This window comes from Aquila chrysaetos, chromosome Z (genome assembly GCF_900496995.4).
Source record: "Aquila chrysaetos chrysaetos chromosome Z, bAquChr1.4, whole genome shotgun sequence".
NCBI lineage: Eukaryota > Metazoa > Chordata > Aves > Accipitriformes > Accipitridae > Aquila > Aquila chrysaetos.
Window position 1 is genome coordinate 46,959,430 of NC_044030.1, and position 24,138 is coordinate 46,983,567.

At 40.7% G+C, this 24,138-nt stretch overlaps 1 protein-coding gene across 13 annotated transcripts in view; it reads right to left on the reverse strand.

Moving 5' to 3' along the window:
- TRPM3 (transient receptor potential cation channel subfamily M member 3) overlaps window positions 1–24,138 on the reverse strand; it is a 468,388-nt gene that overhangs the window by 280,240 nt on the left and 164,010 nt on the right. For 6 of the 13 annotated variants that reach the window (XM_030003865.1, XM_030003869.1, XM_030003863.1 and 3 more), the window contains exon 1: window positions 4,581–5,515. The exons of 1 other annotated variant lie outside the window; for it this stretch is intronic. In XM_030003865.1, the coding sequence (XP_029859725.1) occupies window positions 4,581–4,670 (90 nt within the window). In that variant the 5' untranslated portion in view covers window positions 4,671–5,515. Of the gene's footprint in view, window positions 1–4,580; window positions 5,517–24,138 lie in introns of those variants that run through there. 6 more of the 13 variants (XM_030003862.1, XM_030003868.1, XM_030003861.1 and 3 more) reach the window with 2 other exon arrangements.

Below are 24,138 nucleotides of genomic sequence, written 5' to 3' on the forward strand. Positions count from 1 at the left end.
TCCTGGAGCTAGATTAGGATGTTGCCCAGGTTAGGTAAATGTTCTGTGTAATTTTTTGGTAGAGCTGAGCAGGCATTTTCACTCAGCTGTATGCTGGGAAAAATGAGCCAAAACATTTTCTCCAGCGTTTCTTCTGACTCACTCTGTTTCCCTTCCTCTGGCCCTTCCAAAGTTTCTGCCTTCCAAGTCTACTTACTGACATGCAATTCAAATTCATTACAAAAAAATTTTAGTAGTCTTATTAAGAAAAAACAGACTGGGTAATTTGTTGCTTTCCAAATGTTTAGTACAGTACTTCTACATATGCATGTCTCTAAATCTGTGGTGTCATGCTTATTGCACATTACAGACCTTTTATTTTTCAGTCCTCTGTCTACTCTCAGTTCAGTTGGTTTTTTTAGTATATTGCTCATTCCTTGGTCCCATGGCATGTATCATACCTGTCCCAAGCAGAAGTTCAACATCTGCAGTCACTCCTAGGGCACAGGGTCCTCTGAGTGAAGTGTTTAGTATGATGTCATTCATTAATTTTTTAAGACCACAGAACATTGTTCTAAAATGTCTGTTTTCTCTAAATCCTGCCATTTGGACTTGGCTTCCTTTTCTGGGAGGCAATCTCTTCTTCTGACATGTGGAGACTCAGAAACTCTCTTCCACCGCAAAACAAACAGAAATGCGTCTGAGAGAGCCTTCTGCAACTGGAACAATAGCTCTTACATACACAATGGCTCAAAGTGGATCAGAACTCCTTGCCACTAATATTAGCCCTTCCTTAAAAGAAATAAAAAAGTATCAAGGTAAGAAGACCTTGGCCAAACATACAAAGAAATGAGCTTCAGAACTCAGGTAGAGAAACAGAAGCTGGACAAGCCACTGCTGGAAACCCACTTCTGGAAACTAACCTGACTGTCTCAGGAGAATGACAGTTCCCCACTCTGCACAAAGCCACCCTCTCTGCACATGTGCTCAAGGCACTTCTTAATCCTCTTACTTCAGATGGGAAGGCATTAGACGGTGCGTTAGCGTGTGTTTAAGCATATTGAAACAACTACAAAAAGTACCAGCGTGGAACATACTACAGGAAATATTTATTAGGGGGGGAAAATGGGAGCAGTGAAGGATGAGCTGATGACACCAGTAATAAAAATGTTCTCCAATAATTTGTTTCAATCTGTACTTCAAATACAGCTCCTAGTACTCTATGTGCCTGTTAGAAAATGAAAAACTGAGAAAATAGGATTATAAAACCATACCTAAACATGAGGGTATTAGTGAAGTGAGTTAGAACAGGAACACACGCCTGGAAGAAAAGCAGAGGGAGCAAAGCTGCACAGTATCTGCAAATGATCCTAGTTTACTTAAAATGAGACCACTGTGGCCAAAGCCGTATCAAATGTCAGTTCAGGCAACTGACCGCTGCACACCATTTCAACAGAATGGAATAAGAGCATAGCCTACCTGTGGAGTAACACCTTTTATTATTTATTTATAACCAGTCATTTCAAGAGAATCCTGTAGATTTGTTAGTGAGTAATACAAAGTGAGAGGTCTCCATCGAAGTCCTAGATTCCAATGTTTATGTAGATCCACCAGTGTGAAAGCAGTGATGCTACACTTAAAAATATATCCACAGGATAAGAAGTTTAAACTTCTCATTGAGAAGATATGGAATTAATTAAAAAGTTCATTCTGTTTATTACCAAGGTCCAGGTCATGCCACAGTGATTTTTTTCATGTGTAAAACAGGAAATCTCTGCTATCTCTCATTCTTACAAGTTCAGGCAAAGGTGTATCCTTGAACTTAATGGTGTCATTTAGTTGTTTTGTTCTGGTAGATTAAAATAAAGCATGGAAATGACAAAGACGCAGCGATACTTTATATTCTCTTACTCTTAATAAAGCTACAGTGTACATTGAAATAGAGTTTGGCAACCATAGATAAAGCAGATAATAAAAATGTGCCATTACATATCAGCTGTTGCAAGGTTTATTCTGTTATTGAGGGCATTCTCTGCACAGAAAGGCTGTATAAAAAAGGGTCTACTGGATGTCTCCTGAGAAACAATATTGCATTAGCCCTTAAGACCATTTAATCCATTTGGAAACTGGGCAATTAAAAAATGAGCCTAGATTATGGCACTTGCCTGTCCAATGTTTGTGGATTTACAGGAGCACCCTTCATTTAGGGGAAAAAAAAAAAAAAAGGATTTCTTCTTTATTTTTTGGAGAAAGACACAAAAGATAAAAGAATACAGACACCCTTCTGATGTGTGAATTTGTATACATAAAAATTTTCAAATTCCCTGAGGAAAAACAGGAAAATATTTATACTGCTCATCTGGTAATTTAATGCTGCTGTTATCACACTCTTTCCTTAATAGCTCTTCATGACACAAGAATTCCTCCAGGTTGGCTATATTACCTTTTGGGGAATTAAGACAATGGGACCCTGCTCTTATGTGAATCACTTGCTTTGAACATGTTAAAAAATAAAAGACAAAGATAAGAAGTATATACTGGAAGGAAAATTTTAAGCTGATTGGGAGCCTTGAAGACGCTGATATATGCATTTCCTTCTCCCATCAACCAGCTCTGCTCATCAGCTCAGGAAAGTGCCAGAGACTCACCTCCTTTGCTGTGGTCTCTCCCACACCTCACACCCCCCTCACACACCCCTCCGTGCAGAGGTTGCTTATCTCTGGTTATTTGCCCTGCTCTTGTTAACTCTGCAGGGTTCGCTCCCTATCTGGCCCTAAAAGGTTACAGCTGTAGCTTCAGAAAATCATTGTTAGTCAGCTTTTTTAATAATTAATCGCAACGTTCACCCTTAAAATGTGCAGTGAAGAGAAGCCATACACAGGGGGCAACATTTGCCTGCCAAAAAAGAAATAATTGCAGACTTTTTTTTTTCCTGATACTGAGAGTGATATTAAAATTCCCCCCATCTGAGTTCGCACACCTCAGGAAACTTATGTTTTCCTAAATGTATCCGGCTTGTAGAATATGGATATTCTAATGTGTGCTTCTGGGGTGGTGGTAGGGAAGCCTTTGCGAAAGAATCAACACCACTTTCTGATTTGTTCTGTATTTAGTTGTATTTTGGTTTTTCAGCAATCTAAGTTTTATCTTTCTTCTGTTCTTTGGAGCGGCTCACAATGTACCTCCCAGAAGCCATACATCTGGTGTGGAAACAGAAACATTTTCCTAGGGTAGCCCCTTCCTGTCAGGATGTGACAAATACCTGTTATGATACACAGTATGATCACATGTGCATCACACATATAACTCTACATGCAATATATGTCTGCTAAGTGCACTATCATACACTACGCTACTGTTCAAGTATGTTGCATTAGTGAGGACTGACCTAATTTCAAAGCTACCCACACAAAATCAAACGGTTGTATCAAACATTACCTTCTAATACACTGTTAGGGTAGCCATGTTTTACCTCGCTGCCTATTAATTTCAAAGCCAAACTATCAAGTAGCAAGATGAACTGAGATGATTACTGTCATGAATCCAGCTCTGTGTAAAACGTATTACAGGTGCAGAAGCCTAAAGGGACCTGACTATACTGTTCAGATTTTCATTGTATAATCCGATCAAGAAGTTCCAAGAACAAAGAAGACTTTTAATGTGTAACCTTTTTTTGGTCAAAAAGTTGATTCAAGGTATTTTGTTTTCCAGTTACAGATGCCTCTAACCCGGCTTCAGTGGGAGACGCAGTAGTAGTGGTAATCTGCGTGCCGAGATTAAGAGCCCTCCACTGCCTATAATCCCAGGTAATTTTTTTCAAATAGTTAATAATTATCTCCTAGGGAAGGACATTTAAAAACACCTTCAAAAGCGTGCCACTCGGTTTAAACAAACAAGCAAACAAGAAATCGTCATCGTAAAGTTTCACTGATGCTGCCTGCACTGCCAGTCCTTTAAACTGACCCTGTTCCCATCGACAGCGTCCAACGACCCCAGCCAACCTTTGTCCGCTCACATACTGTTCCACTCGCCAGTTGGTCCGGTCCGAGTAGTACTGGACCTTCAGGTGTTTGTTTCCTGGGGACTAGGTAAGCCCAAAGAGCAGGGAGCAGAGGGCTGCTCACAAAGGAACGCACCGTGGAAACCGACGCCTTCTTCACCCCTAGAAGTTCACGGCTCGCTTTTTCCGAGAGAAGGCGAACAGAAGCACGGGTGACATCCACCACCCCTCCTCGCTCCCCTTCCACCCCCCTCGCAGACCCTTCTCGGCAGCTAAACGTGCCGAACCGGAGCGCAGACACGCGGCCTCGTGTCTCGCAAGGTGCTCGCAAGGGGCTCCCGCGGCAGCAGGGGAGCTAATCAATAGTAAAGCCGGGACTATTTCCGAATCAACTTTCCAGCAACAGCGCCTGCGGCGCGCCCGGGCAGGTGCCGAGCGGCAGGAGCCGAGCGGCAGGAGCCGAGCGGCAGGAGCCGAGCGGCAGGAGCCGAGCGGCAGGAGCCGAGCGGCAGGAGCCGAGCGGCAGGAGCCGAGCGGCAGGAGCCGCCGCCGCCGCCGCCGCTTCCCGCCGCCGCTTCCCGCCGCAGTCCTGCCACCGTACCTTCAGAAGCCGGACGGAGGGGAGGAAGGCGGCATGGCACAGCTTCCGGATGGTCCAGTTGAGTGGCCGGGGAGCATCGGTCTGATTCATGACCCTCCGCCAAATCCCACCGGGCGACCGGCCGCAGACCTGGCAGCGCCTACCGCTGACACCGCCCGCCGGGGCGCGGGCGCCCCACGCGCATCCCGCCCGCCGCGCCCGCCGTGCCGCAGGGCAGGGCTGGCCCGGCGCGGGCAGAGGGCTGGGCTGGGCGGGCGGCGCGGCTCCAGCCGCCGAGCCTCCTTAAGAAAGCGGCCCTCTGCGTGGGAACGGCAGTGCTCATGCATACCAAATGCGGCTGAAGGGAGGCGATCAGCCCGCTGCCGAGGGCAGGCTGCACTGGCTGCGCGGAAAGGGGCAGCCCGCATAAAAAAAGAGGCTGCAGTGGGAGCTGCTGCTGCTACTCCTGCTGCTGCTGCTGCTCCTGCTCCTGCCGCTGCCGCTGCTGCTCCTGCTCCGGCTCCTGCTCCTGCAGCTCCGGCTCTCTCCCTCCTGCCCCCCTCGGAGAACAGCCAGGTTAGCCTCGCCGGGGCAAGCGGAGCCATCCGCCCCGCTCCTCCGCTTCCCTGGGCGAAAACCAGGGCAGAAAGGAGACAAGTTAAATAAAACAAGCGGAGGGGTACTTGCACTTTCTTTCCCAAAGCATTGCGAGGAGAGGGGAGCCGGCATGAGGGGAGGGGCCAGCGCTCAGACAGCGAAGATTGAGAGGGGAAAAAATTAATTCACTCTTGATACAATGGACCTAGAAAGCATAGTTTCACTGATCTGGCACAGTTTGGGTGCGCTGGCGGCAAGAGACAGCGGTTAGACGCTGTGAGGTAGGAGTGTTAACATGCACATTCGGGGGGGACGGAACCCAAATCAAGTTCAGAATTCAGCTCATTTTGTTAGTATTAAGTCTATGTGCACAATAATGATTTTAAAGGCATGCAAACACATGAATTAGTAGTGCTGGGGCAATTCAAGTACAGCAAAGCGTGTTTCCATTGGGGGCAGTAACTGGCTTTCCCAGCCAATGAAGATACTCTTCATGCCAGCTCTCCAGCTAAAGCAGAAATACCTCCCCCTACCCCCCCGCTATTTTTTTGGAGGGGATGAAGATTATTACATGAGGGAAGAGTTAGTTAGAAAGTGCAAAAGCAAGCATTCTATAAAGTAATGGGAATTTTTCATTTTGCCAGCAATGACCAGTTTTTTACTGAGATTATGGAGGAAAACAGCCACTTCTCAGTAAAGTTCAAATCTCTCCTAACTCAGCTTAGAAGATTCACATTCAATTTACTTGGCTAGATTTCATTGATCTGCTATTTTCGTATTTCCTTTTATATCACCATAGTGCACATATTTTTCTCCTCTATTTATGATTTATTCTTATTATTGTGCCTACATTCATCAGCAAAGGCTGAAAAATTCTCCAAATGAGGGGAAAGAGATGAAGAATATTGATTCCATGAGGCTGTCCTAATCTGCCTGGTTTACATATTACTGTCTATAATGGTTTGCAGTAGGGTCGCAAATCTAAAACTCTCTAACATGAAACAATAATTCTGGTTTGCTTTTTAAAGTTTGTTTAATGACAGACAACCCTGGGGAGAATAGAGAAACTCAGTACCTCAGTCAGTACCATCAGATCCTCCAAGGTAAACAGAGGATCCTAAAAACACTGAAGTTAACCCAGTAGAGGAGGGTAAGGATTGGTGTTTACACCCCAGTGTGGTGGTGCATTTCCCCCTCTCTCTGGGCCGATCTACAAACTCGGGAAGTCTCGCTAGGCCTTAGCTTAAGTATAATGAGTTGGGCGGTTAAGCGTCCCTTGACCATACCAGGAACTGTTGCGTGGCTAACACAGGGAGCTGCACTGACTGTACCAAAGACTCCTGTTGCCTGGCAGAGGCTGGCTACGGGAGCAGGGATAATTAGTCATTTCCTGACAACCTTGGGACAGTTCTCAGTCCTCTCCTGACAGCCTTGGACCATCCCGTATCCGAGTCTTAAGTCATTCTCTGACAGCCTTGGAGCCTTCCTTATCTGAATCATGACGCATGTGAAATGGTACCTGTGCTACTGGAATCCCAGTAATTTGCTGATGACTTCAGCCAGTCATCTCCTGAACCCATAAACAGCGGTACTACGTGAGACCCTTTGAGCTCTCCTGGACCGCAGTGGGCTGCAACCAGTATCTCCCTCTGAGTGGGACGCCTCTCAGAGCTCACAAACTCTTCAGTTTGCGAATATCAGAGGTCTGCCGCCAAAAGCGAATGGGACCTGGGCTGATACTCTTTGCTCCTTGAGGCTCAACCCTTCGCCCATTGAGAAGGATGCGGAAGCATTTGACATGAATAGTTTCACTGAACTCGAGGGGAGTTTTTAACAGGTGTACCTCTTTTACTTGCTTATATGTATATCTCTTAGTGTCTTTGTGCATGTGTGTGTGTACTAACCTGAATATCTATAGCAAGTATATTAATCTATACATAAAGTCACTGTTGTGAATTTTATTCAACTGTGAATAAAGCTCAGGCTGCTATTATAATCCCTTTAGACATAAACTGTTGCCCAAGTCTGGGACTAGGAGTTGATCCAGCTGCACTTAAGCTCTGACAGGAGTTTAGAAAGCAAGGGGGTCTTCTCTGAACCTCGTGACTCAACAGGAGTGTCTCCCCTACCTTTTTAAATTCCTGATCTCTGTACAAATCACGAGAAATCAATTCTAACTCAATTTTCCTTTGTATGTTTCTCTTTTACGCTATTGCGACTGTGGTCTCTGTATACATGATCTTAGTTTGAGTCTAACTTAATTTTCCTGTGTACGTTTCATCCATGTATTAAGTAATAGAGTGAACCTTGCCATCGAATTCTGTGAAGTCGCACTCATATAAACTCCTATTAAATAATTTTTGCTAATACCGTTGAAGGTGATTCTTTAAGCAGTCCAAACTACTCCATTTCATGACACCCAGTCTTCTTGTCCAAAGGAAGTCTTGCCCTTGTACATAGATTTATATTCTCCAAAGCCTGTATCTTGGGGCCCATGTCAAAGGAGCCCATGTGCATTGAGGTGGAAGCCCAGTATCTTTATGCTTCTTTTGAACATATGCATACCAGCAGCTCCTCCTCACTGTACCCTCTCAAGAATTGTATAAGTGTTCTTATTCAACCTCAGTGTTGGAAAAAAAATTCTTCTGCCCAGAATATAATGTCCCAGAACATAGTACAATGCTGACTACGCACCAGAAGAGCTCTCTCACATGTTCTGCCCCACTGTACACAGCAAAATTATAAAACTTCAAAGGTGCAGAGACCAGACCACGGGTTGTCTGTGGAACAGAACAGGTAGAACACCAGAAGTCATTCCCTTGTGACAAAATTTGTGCAGATGAATTCTGGTTATGACTGGGCAGCTAGTTTAAATTATACATATTTAAATGCTTTCTTGCTTGAGCTATGAATGTATTTGTGTTATAAAAGGAGGAAAAAAACCCCTTGCTCTTGATAGTGAAATGGAACATAAATAAATAAGATTTTCTGAAACTACTTTTCTAAGACTCCATTAAAGAAGCAAGATTAAGTAGTTAGAGAAAAATAATTCTGACTTTAAATAGCATGCACCTTAAAACATGTGTGACATGATAACTTTGCTCTGTTACAAAGGCAATAATACACAATGATTAAGCTCTTGGGGTTCATAATAAAAAGAAAGTAAAAGATTAAAACAAATCAGAAACAAGGACTCCCAACACTCCCAAGACCATGCGTTTCCCCTGTCCCCCACCCCCCAAGCCATGCTGATAACTTTTCTTTACCCTTGAAGATCCGGAAAGAGTTTCTTGGGAAGGTACCAGACTCATCATTACCTTGACCCTTCACATCTGTTTTGTATTAAGCATCTGCCATAAACCAAAATGTTCACCCTACGTGCTAGGGACAAAGAAGACAGAGGAATCGTAGCATGCTGCCCTTCTTTTCAATGAGTGGAGTAACAAATCTCAGAGGAGGCTAGAGAGCTGAAGACAATAAGGAAACATAACAGACAGCTTTAATAAACTAAAAATAGTGAGCCCAATGTACTTCTAGCTTCCACAGAGCTTCCTGTCTTTGAGATGAGCTCTATCATTGCCTTCTTCTGCAAACAGGACCTTAGGGACAAGAGCTGTTATGTGCTGCAGGGTTGAATACACACCAACCTTCTTTCACAGGCCTGTTTTCCATGGCCTTGTGCCTTGCCTAGTCATTTGTATTTGCAGAAAGTGAGTGCAAGAATACTAACTTCTGTCAGTGGCAGCAAGGAAGCTCTGACAGATGGGACATTACCATGACATGGGAGCTTCACTTCCACCACAGAATGCTTGGGTGCCTTTGGATAGATCATTTAATCCCTGCTTGGCCTTCATTTTAATTCATTTTAACTTTAATGTATGTCTCTTACCCATAAGCAATACTGCAGTGATTTTGAGGCTTTTGTGCATAAATTTGAGAAAAGTCAAGCGAGGAGATTTCTTTGTCTTACCAATTTTTGGTAAGTGTAAATGGTGAAGGGTTAGGAAGCAAAGAAGCAAAATTCTGAAAAGATTTTTTTTTTAAGAGATGCTGACAACAATGGTTAAAAAATACAGTGAAAGATTAGTGAGATGTTTTTGGTTTGTTTTGTGGGGCTTTTTATCACTTCAGTGAAAAAGTCAGCATTTTAATCTCTTATTCTGTCCTGTTGGAAAAATCAAGCGCTCAGCTCAGCTCTTCTACAATCTGAGGCCTATTAGGAGATGCAAAGATGTAGCAATCCCACTAGGATTTAAGTTCCTGCTTTACTAGAGCTAAAAGACAGAGCTGCCACTTTCATATTAAAACACTTCGTCCCTGAAGCATACTCACTGCACCATCAGTATTCACATCTAGTTCTTTGTCTCTTGCCAAGGAGCACCTTTGATACCACAGGAAGGCATAGCAAATAGAAGAGAAATTCCATTGCTTCCTACAATACAGAGAGATTTCTATTCTTCTTAAACCTGTTGTTCATGGAAAGCATTTTTAAGAACACTTCTTTGTAGATTCCTGCCATCTAATGTGATAATAATCGTACACTTCGAAAGCTCTGATACAGTAAACTTTAACACCTCTGGGAATGCTACAGCATGAAAAATTGCTGAGAAGCCCATTAACATCCAGATGACTCTCAGCACACCAGTAATGTCCAACATTTTGAACCTGACAGCAAACATATAACAAAAAGGTATTATGGAATACAAACACAGCCACCACTCTCCGATCCTGCCCAGTTAACAATTCCTTTATGAAATAAGAGACACTGAGTAAATGAAAAGCAGAAAGGGCAGGACAAGGAAACCAGAAAGATGTATTGGTCAGCATTGTAGAAAGCAACCTCTTTTGTGCTGCCTAACTGGGGACAATCATCCCATGATAGCACACCTGTTTTTCCTGTATACATCAACAGATGTGAGAAGAAAGATACATCTTCTTCACAGTGCAGCTATAGGCCCACTTTGCCAAGGCTTCCTTGCTCTTGGGACACCTTTCCTCCTTCCCCAAGGGCTTGCACTGCCCAGTGGGGTAGCAAATACCAGAGAAAATAGAGCTACTTTTGTGCCCCTTTGCTTGCAGTGCTTATCATGGGATTACTACAGAGGCAGGCTGAAGCAGAGGTGGTAGCTCTCATAACACACTTTGGCCATCTCCTAGGTTTGTGAAGGAAATGGCAGGATGGCAATAGAAAAAAAAGTAATTCAGAAGCTCTTATTTAAAAGCAAGGGCTGACAAAGCATTTCACAGGTATAGTCAAGAAGTATCAGTCATCTTACTACCCAGTCACTTCACACGTCTGTAAGCTAAACAATATTGAAGAGTACATCAATGAACAGAAGCCTATATTTACAACAGCAATAGCATTTTTTTCAACGGATTCGTATTTCAATTAATTTACCTTCATTTTGTGTGATTTCTTGCAAAAATTCAGAGAACAGAAACATAAGTATATGTTACAAGTTTGGATAAACTATGCTTAATTTTATGCCTGCCATAACGTCTTAATGGACTCAGATTTTCTTGAAACTTAACTCAACTGATAATTAATTTATAAAATTTCTCTACTGGTCTCACATCTTTTCTATTCACAGCATGCCTGACGTAGCTTCTTCTGCTATTATCTGTGCTAAGGTATTTAACACGTCTTCTGCCACATGCTCATATCCATTACTCCCTCTCTCCCAGACACAGACACGCATATTAATGTAATGTCTATATGCTTATTAAATGTTAATTAAATAATTTGTCATAGATGCAGGCAATTCTGTAGACGGTTTCAAGCACATACATAAATGATATTGTATGTAGCCATAAGTTATGGCTTTTGGCAACTGACTGAAAAGCCAGAATAACGGGTATTCTTTCTGTTATCTTAAGTTTTATAGGTGTGTGATGAGTATCAAATATGATTAAAATATTTTATATGCCTAGTCACTACCACCCCGAGGTCACCTTCAACTGATCTGCGTCTGGCTTTTGCCTGGGAAAGCACCTAGCAGGGCTACCACAAGAGATCTCGGGGGTACTACAGCACACAGCCACTGCAGAGAACCAGGGGAAGTGGTTTTGTGAGACAGCAAGTGATCTGAGCAGTGCAGATACACCCAATGCTTCTTTGCCAGGTATTTGCCTAGAGACCCTGTTAGATTGTTCGCAGTTCCAAAATAACCAAGTGGAGGTGCAGGCTCAAAGTCAGACTATACATACAGAAAATGGAAGTTTGAGCAGGTATGTCACAAGCAGCCTTCACCATTTACTTGTGGTTTCACTTCTGCAGCTACTGGCAGAAAGTCCTGATAATGTGCACCATTTTACCTTCAGTTGCTCTCTGGGTACTTGTAAATCTGCCTGCCCTTAACTGTTGAAGCAGTATCTTTGAATGGTATATTTCTCCACACATTCCTCTTTAATCGCAGTTTGCAGCCTTTTAGGGTTTATCTTTGAACGGGATTAAAACACATAGGCATATAACACTTTTATTTTGGGACTAGAAATGTCCATGTTTTATTGTTACTTAGAAAAAAATACTGTATTTTAAATTAAAATCTATCTTAATTTAAATTGAATTTCAAGTGTAGGCAGGCTGTTAGTTCTGTAACCTCTACGGCATACAACAGAAATTAGGCTGCTCAAACATTCAGATTTCTGTTTATGCTAAAAGTTTCTCTCCATCTTAGCCATCATGTTCTTATCTGCACTCTTTAACTTTGTGATAATGCTTTCTCAGTTTTGACCTGTAACCTCATTTTCTCTATCGCTTGCAGCTCAGATATCAACTTAACTGAGTGTGCTGGTTTGGGCTGGGATAGAGATCATTTTCTTCATAGTAGCTAGTATCGGGCTATGTTTTGGATTTGTGCTGAAAACAGTGTTGATAATACCGGGATGTTTTCATTATTGCCAAGCAGTGATTACACAGAGTCAAGGTCTTTCCTGCTTCTCACCCCGCCCCACCAGCGAGGAGGCTGGGGGTGCACAAGGAGTTGGGAGGGGACACAGCTGGGACAGCTGACCCCAGCTGACCAAAGGGATATTCCAGACCATATGACATCATGCTCAGCATATAAAGCTGGGGGAAGTAGAAGGAAGGGGGGGATGTTCAGAGTGGTGGCGTTTGTCTTCCCAACTAACCATCACACGTGATGGAGCCCTGCTTTCCTGGAGACGGCTGAACACCTGACTGCCGATGGGAAGTGGTGAATGAATTCCTTGTTTTGTTTTGTTTGTGCGCACGGCTTTTGCTTTACCTATTAAACTGTCTTTATCTCAACCCATGAGTTTTCTCACTTTTACCCTTCTGATTCTCTCCCATGATGCTTTCCTGAGAATTCCCTTCCACCAGATTTTTATCATCTTCAGCACACATCAGTGCAGACAGCTAATCCTGCGCTGCTTTTAGTACTTTCCCCAGCTGCTCAGTCAGCTGTGTACCAGTATTTGTATCGGTTTAAGGAACTAATCTGGCCACCAAGTGCTTATGGTGAAGGGTGTCTGCTAGTGAATGGTTCACTCACCAAAACTGAAGAGAAAAAACCATACTAGGGCAGCCTCACACTTGCGAGGAAACACCCCAGTGACTGACGGCCCAGAACAGATAGACACAGCAGGCAGCACCACAGAAGCAGCTGCAGGAAGGTTGTCAAATCAATTTAACACAAACCAGTGTAGTGCTAGCAACTAACAGCAAAAAGTCCTTGCTAAAGAGCTAAAATTATGTTTGTTACATAGGTGCTACAAATTAACTAACTGTATACTTGAACTTTTATTAGGAAATCCTTCACAGAAGTTTCAGACTCAGTGGAAAATAAAGCTTGCACAAGAGTTGTATTTTTTCCTCCCACGTTTTGAGCAGCAATGTCTTCTACCAGTCAATGAGAAGATAACTGACAGAGCTGCTCATCCTCTGCATCCCCTGAGCAATATCTGGTTTTATTTTAAAGAATAACACAAGGAAATGTGTAAGATTGGGGTCTTCATGAAATGAAACAAAAGGGGAATGGCAAAAGCTGGACAAAGTTGTGCAACAAAAAGTATTATTTAAAACCACGCTTTTCAAATACATATAAATGACTCCTGTGGTCTACTTTAAAATACACTTGCAAAGTGACCACCTTAATCAAGTCTATTTTTAGCACTTTACAGGTTTTGTTTTGTTTTATTTTTAAAGTCACATACCAAGTCCACATACTTTCTTGTTATATCCTGAGCTCATGAACAGCTGCAATTTTACACCTACATTTTCACTGGGACAATTATAGGCACATCTGGACAGCGACAAAATCTGGATGGTTCAGTACAGGTGTTTTCCATAGTGTCTGTTGTATTTATTATGTATTTGCATTCAGTGGCACACTGGAGACAAAATAAAAGTTTGGAGCCTTTTAAACTGATCACTGATCAAAGCTGTAGGAAAAGTAGTTAATGCCCTCCAGAGGCAGTAATCTAGTTTCCTACCCAGACACAACAGATGGGTGACACGCAAAGTGCCAGATGAGGGCAACAGTAAAAAAAGCATCAATTGTATCAAACTGTAGTCTCAGTTTGCACTTGTTTAACCACTTCCTGGGGATGCTGCTCGAAGGCACCAAGGCAGATGCCTGTAGAAATTAGAGTAATGGTCTGCACTGACTTACTAAAAATGCTAGCTCTGACAGAAGACTCAAACCTACCAAGCACATATACCACCATTAAAAATGACCTCCTCTCATAGTGTCTTACACTATAGGCAATTTTTTACTGGACTCTGATATTGCATGTAAATTATATATTTCTGAAGTCCTGTGACTGTAGATATGTGGGAAATTACTGAAGAAAATTGCTCATCAGGAGGAAACATTTTCCAGTAATTTTTTTCTTGGAAAGATAGAAAAAACTCTGCTTGTCTTTTTAAAATCACTTCTGTTGTTGTTGTTATATGATTTAAACCCTTTTTCCTGCTCAGATGCAAAGCATAGTTTAGTTCGTTGCTCAAAAGGAAATTAGGAAATCAGAAACTAAATCCTCATAGTTATTTTTAAATTACATCACATCTGTTTCACAGTTTATAGATTAATTAAATCAGTCCATTTGAAAAGGCATCACTCATACTCCAAAAATGCCTGCCCAAACTGTATTATTTCGGGGGGGTATTAAATTTTAATATTTTAAAATATTTTAAAATATTTGTTTGTGAACTCTCATACTGAGGGAGTAGCAACAATACTCCCCTATTCATGCAGGTCTAAACACTTAAACCAGACAGCAGAGTGGAACTGGAATATAAAACTGCACTGCAGAAGAATCTATCTTTTTTGGTAGAGCACAACTGTACTACTACTCATGACAGACTAACTACTCATTTATTTAAGTAGACAAGCTGCCCATACTTTTCCACATGTCCAAAGAGAATACACGTAACTATTCAGACGTAGCAACAGCAGAATCTGCAGGAGCAGGAAGAGAGCAAAAGAAAAGGAAAGAGGATTATTTTTCTTAAAAGTGTCACCGAGTTATGCAATTGGTCTCTGCAATAGCTTTTAAGCATGCATTTTGTAACACTGCACTGTGGTCATGGCTCCCCTATCACTACTACGAAACTGTAACCACTCGTACCAACACTAAATGGACAGATCCCACTGGCAATATAGAGCTGCTGGAAGGCTTTTCTGGAGCAGCTTTTTTGGCATACCTAGCAAGTCTTTGTCAGGTTAATGTCCTCATTCTAGACTGTCTTGTAACACCCAACAGGCATAGCATAGTTATATTTAAAGCACTTTTATTTGACTCTCATGTTTTGTACAATTCTACTAATTCTACTCCTACTTATGAATCCTTATTAGTAAGATTTTCAAGTCACAAGCAAAGACAGTACATGTATATTGTATTTTAGGCCCTTTCTCTACCACTAGAACCTGAAAATAAATTTGGGAGACAGCAATTTCCTAATGTAGTAATCCCATGTTTTGTTTCATCAAACAATGGTAATGCTGGCAACCTTAACAAATGACAGATTCTCTCCAGGACTATGTGATTTCACCCTCTCTTTCATGTTTTTATCACTTTCTTAATATGCTAGGTCAGAAATTTTGGCTTTGTGATTTATGCCTTAGTCCCAGAAGGCAAGCAAACAGATTCTTCCCGGTTTGTTGGCACTAGACTTTATGCCTCTATTGTGTTACGTATAAAGTATCTGTTATATTTAGGACACAAGTCATGAATTATTTTTCAGACTCATAAAAAAGACTTTCTGATTCTTAATGGAACAGAGCATCTATAGATATGATTTATGTATCATTTTACTACAGCTGTTGAGCTAATTTAGAGGAGAAAAAACTGAAAACTGACTATTGAAGCTGCAAAAATATAAGCAAGTTAGAAATTTTGGATAGAAAAGTGTTCTGTAAAATAATGAACTTCAGTACAAGTATTTGCATCAACCCCTTTGATACCTGTTTTTCAAAATTATTTGCTGTTTGATACAAACTTCAAACAAGTCAGCTCTTGGGAGTATATTTTCATATATGGCATTTTTCATAAATTTTTAGTTAACATAATGTTTCCATGAAAAGAACTGCACAAATTCTAAATACAATCTGGTTTTCCACCACAGTTCATGCAACAAGCAGGAGATTAACATTTATGTACTCTTGGAGGAAATGTGATTTTCTAAATAATTGTTAATTTTTTGTGCTTATTCTATGGAAATCCTCCATTTATACTCTTTGAAGATTTGCTTTGTTTTATTTTGTTTTACTTTCTATCAAGACACATCCAGTTTGAGTGCTCTAAACTAGCATCTCCTCTGTTTGGTGTTCTATAAAAATCTACAGATCAAAAGTGTTAAAAGCATCATTTGTTTAGTATACTTTTATTTTATTAATGTGAACTATTCTCAGCAATCTATTTCCCTAATTTTTTTTTATCACAGGTTTATCAGTTTTTATCACAGGTTTCTACCTTTCAGTTTTATAATCACCACTAATAGAAAATCACATACTAGGGCATTGCCTTTTGCATTACTGATGTAGCAGAGGAGGGGGAGCAAAATAGAACATATGATACCAGAAGGTATCTACAGACTTGAAAGGTCCATGAATTATTTAGCTTATCCAGCTACATGTTATAATTACTGTATCCAGTTTAACTACTGGGAGAGAAAAATGCCAGCTGAAATATCTTCAGACCCGAAAGCACTGTTGGGCTGTGTGCTAGATAAAAAAAGCCTAACTTTCTAACTGGTGGTAAGCAATATACAAATTTCACTTCAGGCATACTTGGTACAAAGAAGGGTCAAACAGGTGAGAGAAAAGCCCAGGGCTCTCATCAGCCATTTTGGCATCCACATAAACCTCAATGTTTAAAAATATTTTGAGATGATGAACAGAAAGAAAAAGAAATCGTATTTAAGTGCAATCAGAGTAACCAATAATGACACTAGTTATATACTACATCTTTAAAAAAAAAAAAAAAATCTACTTTTATGTACTAAAAATAAACTGTCAGACTCATAACATATTTACAAAGAAAGCCTTCTCATGTGTGTATCCATGACAACCTAGATTTATATTTTGAGCTCCAGAAAGTTGTTACAGCACAGCTTACATAAATTGCTTTAAAGAATGTAACAAGATAAGATGGTTTGCTACCTGAGGCATTTTATTTGGCATAATATGTAATATTTCAACTATATTGAAGCATACAGGAAAACAAAAGCATTGTGCAGTGGTTTGAAACCAGTCTTGTCATAAAGTAAACATATTTTTAATACAAGGAAAATGTAGAAGCTCTTTGTGACAAAGCACACTGGAAATTAAAAAAATCCCTGAAGACTTAGTAATTGAATATTAGCATGCCATAGTTGGGAAAGCAAAGAAACATAACAGAAATGTGAAGCGTACATAGCCTGAAATAAATAAAACTCCTTCCATTTACACTAGTGTGCTGCCTACTGGGATTCCATCTGGACTGCTTTGGGCACAGGCAACCTATTTTTTTTTTCTCTCTTACCTAGGGAAAAGGGCCTGCTTCCACTATACTGAGCATTACTAAAATTGCATTTCTCTTACACATACTTCCTTTTGGCATTTGACTTGAGAGGCTTATTATATTATTTATATAATAGATTAACACAGTAGGCAATTTCCAAGTACAAAATGGAAACAGCGAGAAGATAGTTCATGAGGTTTTCCAAAATGAGTATCAGTGACTTCCCTAACATTTTGTTGTCAAACAAAAGTATTATCTACCTTGGAAAGAGACTTTGAGGGAAGAGAGATATACAAAAATTTCAATAACTGTTTAATATGCTGCTAAGAATTCAAGTGCTGTTAACAACACATACAGACTCTATGAAAATTGTTCTGAGAGCCCACTGCTTTAGACTGTGAGCCAGGAAAGCAAAAAAGCAGACCAGCTCATAACAGAGTCTTCCCTTGAACTCTCTATTGAGAGAAAAAGTTCTTGATATCAGTGATGCAATGCTTGGGTGATACACTGCCGGGCAGCCTGGCACTGCGCGGATTCATTATTTCTAGACCCCACTGGGGCTTTGGGGGTTCTGTTCATGGGGATCCCCAGTGGAGAGGTATCTAGCTGAGGGCTGCCCAACAAGATTGAAGTGAAATTCAACACCTACATCAAATGCAGCAACACAAAGTTCCTCTGTAAGCCCCATACACAGAATGCAAGGACTGTAACTCAGCCATGAGCCATGCTTTGCAAACTTCTCTTATGACCACAAAAAAATAACAGAGGTTAGGCTGATACTGGGATGGCATGAGCTTTTAGCCCATGCTCCTGAAGCAGAACCAGCAGGTGAGAGGGACATTTACCCTGCATGTGTCCCCAGCTGCTCAACTATGGCCTTTTGTGGCCTGTTGTCTCCTCCCTCATTTTCTGATGGGTGGGAAATATAACACTATGGCTCCCCCTTCTTATCTGGAACAATGGCCTCGATGTGCAACATAAAAACCAAGAGGTCTTGGTAGCCCCTTTGCTCTTCTATCTAGCTGCGTTAGGGCAACCTGAGGACTAATTTTCTGGATAAGTGAAACATAATTTTAGTCACCTGTGTAAATATTTGTGGTCACTGCTTTTTCCACTTCTCTAGGGATCCTGAACTCCATGATCTCATGGTCACTGCAGCCATGGTTGACCCCGACCTTCACATCCTTGACCAGTCTTTCCTTGTTTGTAAGTATGAGGTTCAGCAGAATGGAGCTCTTCGCAAAGAGGGGAGCTCTTCGCAAAGAGGGGAGCTCTTTGGCTCCTTGATTAATTCTGTCATCAAGTTGTCATCAAAGCACTACAGAAATCTCCTGGATCACTCGTGCTTGCTGTGCTGCCCCTCCAGCACATATCAGTGTGATCCAAGTCTCTCATGAGGTCCAAGGCCTGTGAACATGAGGCTTCTTCCCATTTTTGAAGGAGGCCCCAACTACTTCTTCCTGATCAGGAAGAGGTACATGCTCCAGTCTTGAAGAACAAATCTATTCCTATTTATGAAGCTGACAGTTTATTCAGAGAAGAGCTAAGTCTTTTCACACCCTCAGAGTCTGTGGATGAACATTTGGAGACAAACAAATACTCCTTGGCTCACAGCAATGATATCTGAGTCCTGGAGTAGTTTGCCTCTTGCCATTACAGGACCATAAGTTCTAAGATGAGATACAGTCAGGTATATTCACACCAGTGAAGCCCTGGTTGTTCTTGTTTTACAAACTAAACCCGTGTTTTGTAACTGGTAGACTTTACAAAGTCCATTTCTACTCATGAGGTAAGTGTTTTACATAAGAATATTTTTGCGTTTGGTTTGGCTTGACTTGGCTTGGCTTGGTTTGGTTTACAGCTGTCCTGGTTTCAGCTGGGATAGAGTTAATTTTCTTCCTAGTAGCTGGTATAGTGTTATGTTTTGGGTTCAGTATGAGAAGAATGTTGATAACACACTGATGTTTTCAGTTGTTGCCAAGTAGTGTTTAGACTAAAAGTCAAGGATTTTTCAGTTTCTCATGCCCAGCCAGCAAGAAGGCTGGAGGGGCACAAGAAGTGGGCACAAGACACAGCCAGGGCAGCTGACCCAAACTGGCCAAAGGGGTATTCCATACCACGTGATGTCACATCTAGTGTATAAACTGGGGGGAGTGTGGCTGGGAGGGATCGCTGCTTGGGAACTAACTGGGCATTGGTCAGCGAGTGGTGAGCAATTGCATTGTGCATCACTTGTTTTGTATATTCCAGTCTTCTTCTTCTTCTTCTTCTTATTATTATTATTATTATTATTGTTGTCATTTTAGTATTGTTATTATTATCATTATTAGTTACTTCCTTTCTGTTCTATTAAACTGTTCTTATCTCAACCCAAACTTTTTTCCAATTCTCTCCCCCATCCCACTGGGTGGGGGGAAGTGAGTGAGCGGCTGCGTGGTGCTTAGTTGCTGGCTGGGGTTAAACCATGACAACAGCAACTCTAGGTACTTAAACGGCCTCTTTAGGAAAAAAAGGATGGTAGAATTTTTAATTGACAGTGGCACTTTACTGACTGTAAATTTATGTTTATACAATGTTTTTCATCCTGAAAAATTACAAAATTTGGCAATGTCAATTTAAAATTTTTTTAAAGCCCTATTTCATCATCTCACATCCCCTTTCACTGAAAGGTAGACTTATCCATAGGATATGAATGACTGGTTAGCTTTGCACAGCAACTGTATGCAACAGATAAGGAAAGGAAATGAATCCAGTAAATAAATCCTTTTCCATAATGCATTATAACTGGGAGGTAAAAAGCATGCAAATACTTACCCAGGACAGGAATGGTGAAGGCAGCAACACTCTTAAGAGATTGCTGTGAAATGTATAAATAACCACACAGTAGAACTTCTGCTTAGGCCTTACTCACTAGGTCTACAAACCACTCTTCTGGCAGACCTGGATTAAAAAAGGATCAATGCAGCCACACTAAGACCTTTCAGAGTTTTTAATATCAGAGATCGCTATGGTTTATTAAATAGTGATCAGGTAATAAAGACCAGTGAGGATTATATGCATTTTGAATTTTCTGAGGAGAGGAATTAGGGTAAATAAGTCTCAGTGCGAGCCTATAAATTTAACATTACAATTAAGCACTAGTTCATTAAAAAAATATATAGTGAAAAATAATATTGATGATTTTATTCACTTCTGAGCCCTAACTGACTGATTATCATTGTGGAGCTTCTTTTGTTTGCTACTCTCAAATAGTCACTGAGGGTGTTTCATAAAAAGTGGGGGTTTGCCTTATATATGGTGTTTCATGTTTTCAAACAAGGAACAGCTGTTCATACTGAAATAGCTACCTAAGAACTAACAATTTTTGGAATGATTATCAGTTGGCTCTGCAGCTCCTTGGGAGTTACAGACCACTCCTGGTACATAAGCTGTACCTCCTCTCAGCAAAACTCATTCCTACACACCACTCGCTGTATTAGTATAGCCCATGTCTGGCGTAAGTACTAGAGCATGTCCTCTCAAGTGACTTTGCCTCTGTAATCCAGCTGTCTGCATTAGCAGTATGTGCCCACTCACAAGATGCCTTCACCTAGCTAGATTCACACCTCCATTTTACCTCTCAGTTGTATTTTACAGATAAGGACTTAACAGCTGAGAAATTCATGGATGTGAGGAGGGGTATGATTCTTACATTAACCAGAAGTGATCACCAGCAGCAACATGCAAGATCCTGTCCTAGTTTCAGCTGGGATAGAGTTAACTGTCTTCCTAGTAGCTGGTACGGTGCTATGTTTTGAGTTCAGTATGTGAAGAATGTTGATAACACCGATGTTTTCAGTTGCTGCTAGTAGTGTTTAGACTAAAGTCAAGGATTTTTCAGCTTCTCATGCCCAGCCAGCGAGAAAGCTGGAGGGGCACAAGAGGTTGGCACAGGACACAGCCAGGGCAGCTGACCCAAACTGGCCAACAGGGTATTCCATACCATGTGACGTCCCATCCAGTATAGGAACTGGGAAGTGGGGGCGGGGAATCGCCGCTCGGGGACTAGCTGGGTGCCGGTCGGTGGGTGGTGAGCAATTACACTGCGCATCATTTGTACATTCCAATCCTTTCATTATTGCTGTTGTCATTTTATTAGTGTTATCATTATCATTATTCGTTTCTTCTTTTCTGTTCTATTAAACTGTTCTTATCTCAACCCGTGGATTTGCTTCTTTTCCCGATTTTCTCCCCCATCCCACTGGGTGGGGGGAGTGAGTGAGCGGCTGCGTGGTGCTTAGTTGCTGGCTGGGGTTAAACCACGACAGATCCTTACGTGGTAAATTAGTGGCTATGGCTGAACTAGTTTTGCTGTATCGCTGTGCAGAAGAATGGGAACATGTGGAGCAAAGTCAGACTCCACTGTGAACGTGCTGTTCAGGAAAAAAGCACAGAACCAGCAGAATGAATGCTGTGGTCTGTCACCATTTCAATACAGTGACCTTTACAAGCATTTCTCTGTGTTTTTTACCCATAAGATAATTGACTGGCAGGTACATATGTTTCAGCATGTGAGCTATTAACCAATAAAATACTACTGAAGACATGTTTAAATAGTAATGTGTATTTAATGTTTCATAAATAGGAATACAAGAAATGTGCTAAAAGTAGATTTTTGAGCCTACTTAAATTTCCCAACTATGGCCTATTTTGGCTTAGTAGATCATTGATATCCAGATAGATGGAACCAATTATGTCCTGAAATTTAATTTTTTAGATTTAGATTTTAAATTATTGCAAGTGAGATAAATTGTGATGGCAACATTAATTCTATCTCTGTAAAATTAAGATAAGCAAAGTAACTTTTTGCATATACAATCTTATTATTGTCTTACCAAGATAGGAACAGTGACTGTGACTTGTTTAGGGAGATCAGTGTGTCTGGGAGGGCAAGAAACATGGTAACAACAGAAGACTGTGACTACCTCTAATTAGATTCAGTCCTTACAAAGAAAAATCCTAATGCTGAGGCAGAATTATAGAGGGAACCTGGGAGAGAAACAGCTGTCCTGAGTAGCACACAGGACATTATTCAAAATGTTTCTACTGAAAAGCTTTCCAAAGGTGTCAAAAGTACACTTTGATCGAGGAAAAAAAAGCCAACAACTTCATTATGGTCATGCTTTATAGAGGAAACTCTCTAAAAAGAAGCAATGAAGAACAAGTAAAAGAGAAAAATGTTTGAAGACAGCACAGAAAGTATTTATTAGCAACTTGGGTCAAATGCATAGCACCTGCCCAGAAAGATTTTAGGAAGACTGAAATAAAGTCTATATGGCACTACAGGATAAAAGACAATGTTAGAAATAAGAGGGCATCTTTAAAAAGTGAAAGTCATGTTTAAGGAATTGTAATAAAAAGGATTACAAGCTTTGGCAGGTTAAAAACACCAGGCACCAAAAAGAGAATTTGAGAAGCACTTTCAGAGGGTATAAACATACCCCCCCATATATATATATATATATATATATATATATGCATATTTAAGTACATTAAGGAGGAGGAAGTCTGCTGGCTTTACAAACTCCCTGGCAGACTTCCTTCTCCTTAATGTGCTTAAATATGCATATATGTGTGTATATATATATATGTTTATACCCTCTGCAAGTGCTTCTCAAATAGAGACTGACAGAACATAGAAGATCTCCCAGAGAAGGTAAGGTTATAACAGAAAGGAAACAAATTTTTCATAGCTGTGTTCACCATGGACAGCAGAAGGAGATTTCTCATGTTGGAATTCTTTCTGAGGAATTCCCTCTGCTTTAAAGTGAAGTCAAATGAAATAGAACATGCATTAACAAAATGAACAATAATATAACACTACAGACAGATTACATTCAACTTAAGTTCATCTGGCTTGAAACTGCATGACATCAGAAAAATTTGAAGGCATCAAGTCTGATGGTAAAAATTTTACAGGGTTCAGGAAAAGATTCAGGGAAGAAAAGGCCAGAAAGCCTCACACATTTGTGAGACAAACTACTTTAGAACAGAATAAGCGGAAACACAGATACAGTAAAACCATCACGACAGTTTTCTGAAGGAAGGACTTTCCTTGCAAACACAAGAGTTCTTCAAGATATTTGATATGCGCATGGACAAAGAAGGTGGGGTTGATACAGCTTATCTGAGTTTTCAAAAGGCACTTTAGAGAGGTTTTGTACTACAAACCCTTAAAGAAACTAAACCAGGAAAGCTTAAATGGAAAACTAGCAGCTAAACACTACTGGAAACAAAGAACTGAGTTGAAAGGCAAGTTTTTGCACTAAAGGTCAGCAAAGTTCCACAGTATGTTTTGGTCTCATGCTATTCATCAGATTTATGAATGCCCTATAAAAGTGAAAAATAGTGAGTGACAAAGTTTACTGATATGTGCTATTAGACAACAAAATTAAAGATGATGCCCTAACATGAAGAAAGGCATAAAAACCTTCCAAGACTGAATTACTGATAAAATGATGAACTTTCATACTGACAAAGTAATGCATGCAAATAAATGCCAATACTAATTTTATATACCTAATGATAGTCTCTGAGGTGGCTTTTACTACTTAAAAATGAGATTTCAGGACTATAATAGATAGTTCCCTAAGAATATAATCTCAGAGCTCAGCAGAGAGAAAAAAAGCAATTCAGATGCTAGGATTTATTAGGAAAGGAAAAAGCTTAACAGCACAGATATTTTCTACTATATAAATCCATAGCACATTTCACCTTCACCATTGCGTAGGGTTTGATTCTTCATCTTAAAACAGTATACAGACTGCAAAAGTTCTGAGGAAGGTGACATTGATAATCGTAAGTATAAATTCGAATGATTAAGCTGACAAGGAGTCATTGCCATGAGAAAGAGATAAGCAGAACAGGTATGATAGAAAGACATAAAATTGCAAATGGAATAGCAAAAGTGAACAGGAAACAATTGTTCAGTTTTTTGTTTTTTTGTTTTTTTTTCTACAAGAACTAAGAGACATTAAAG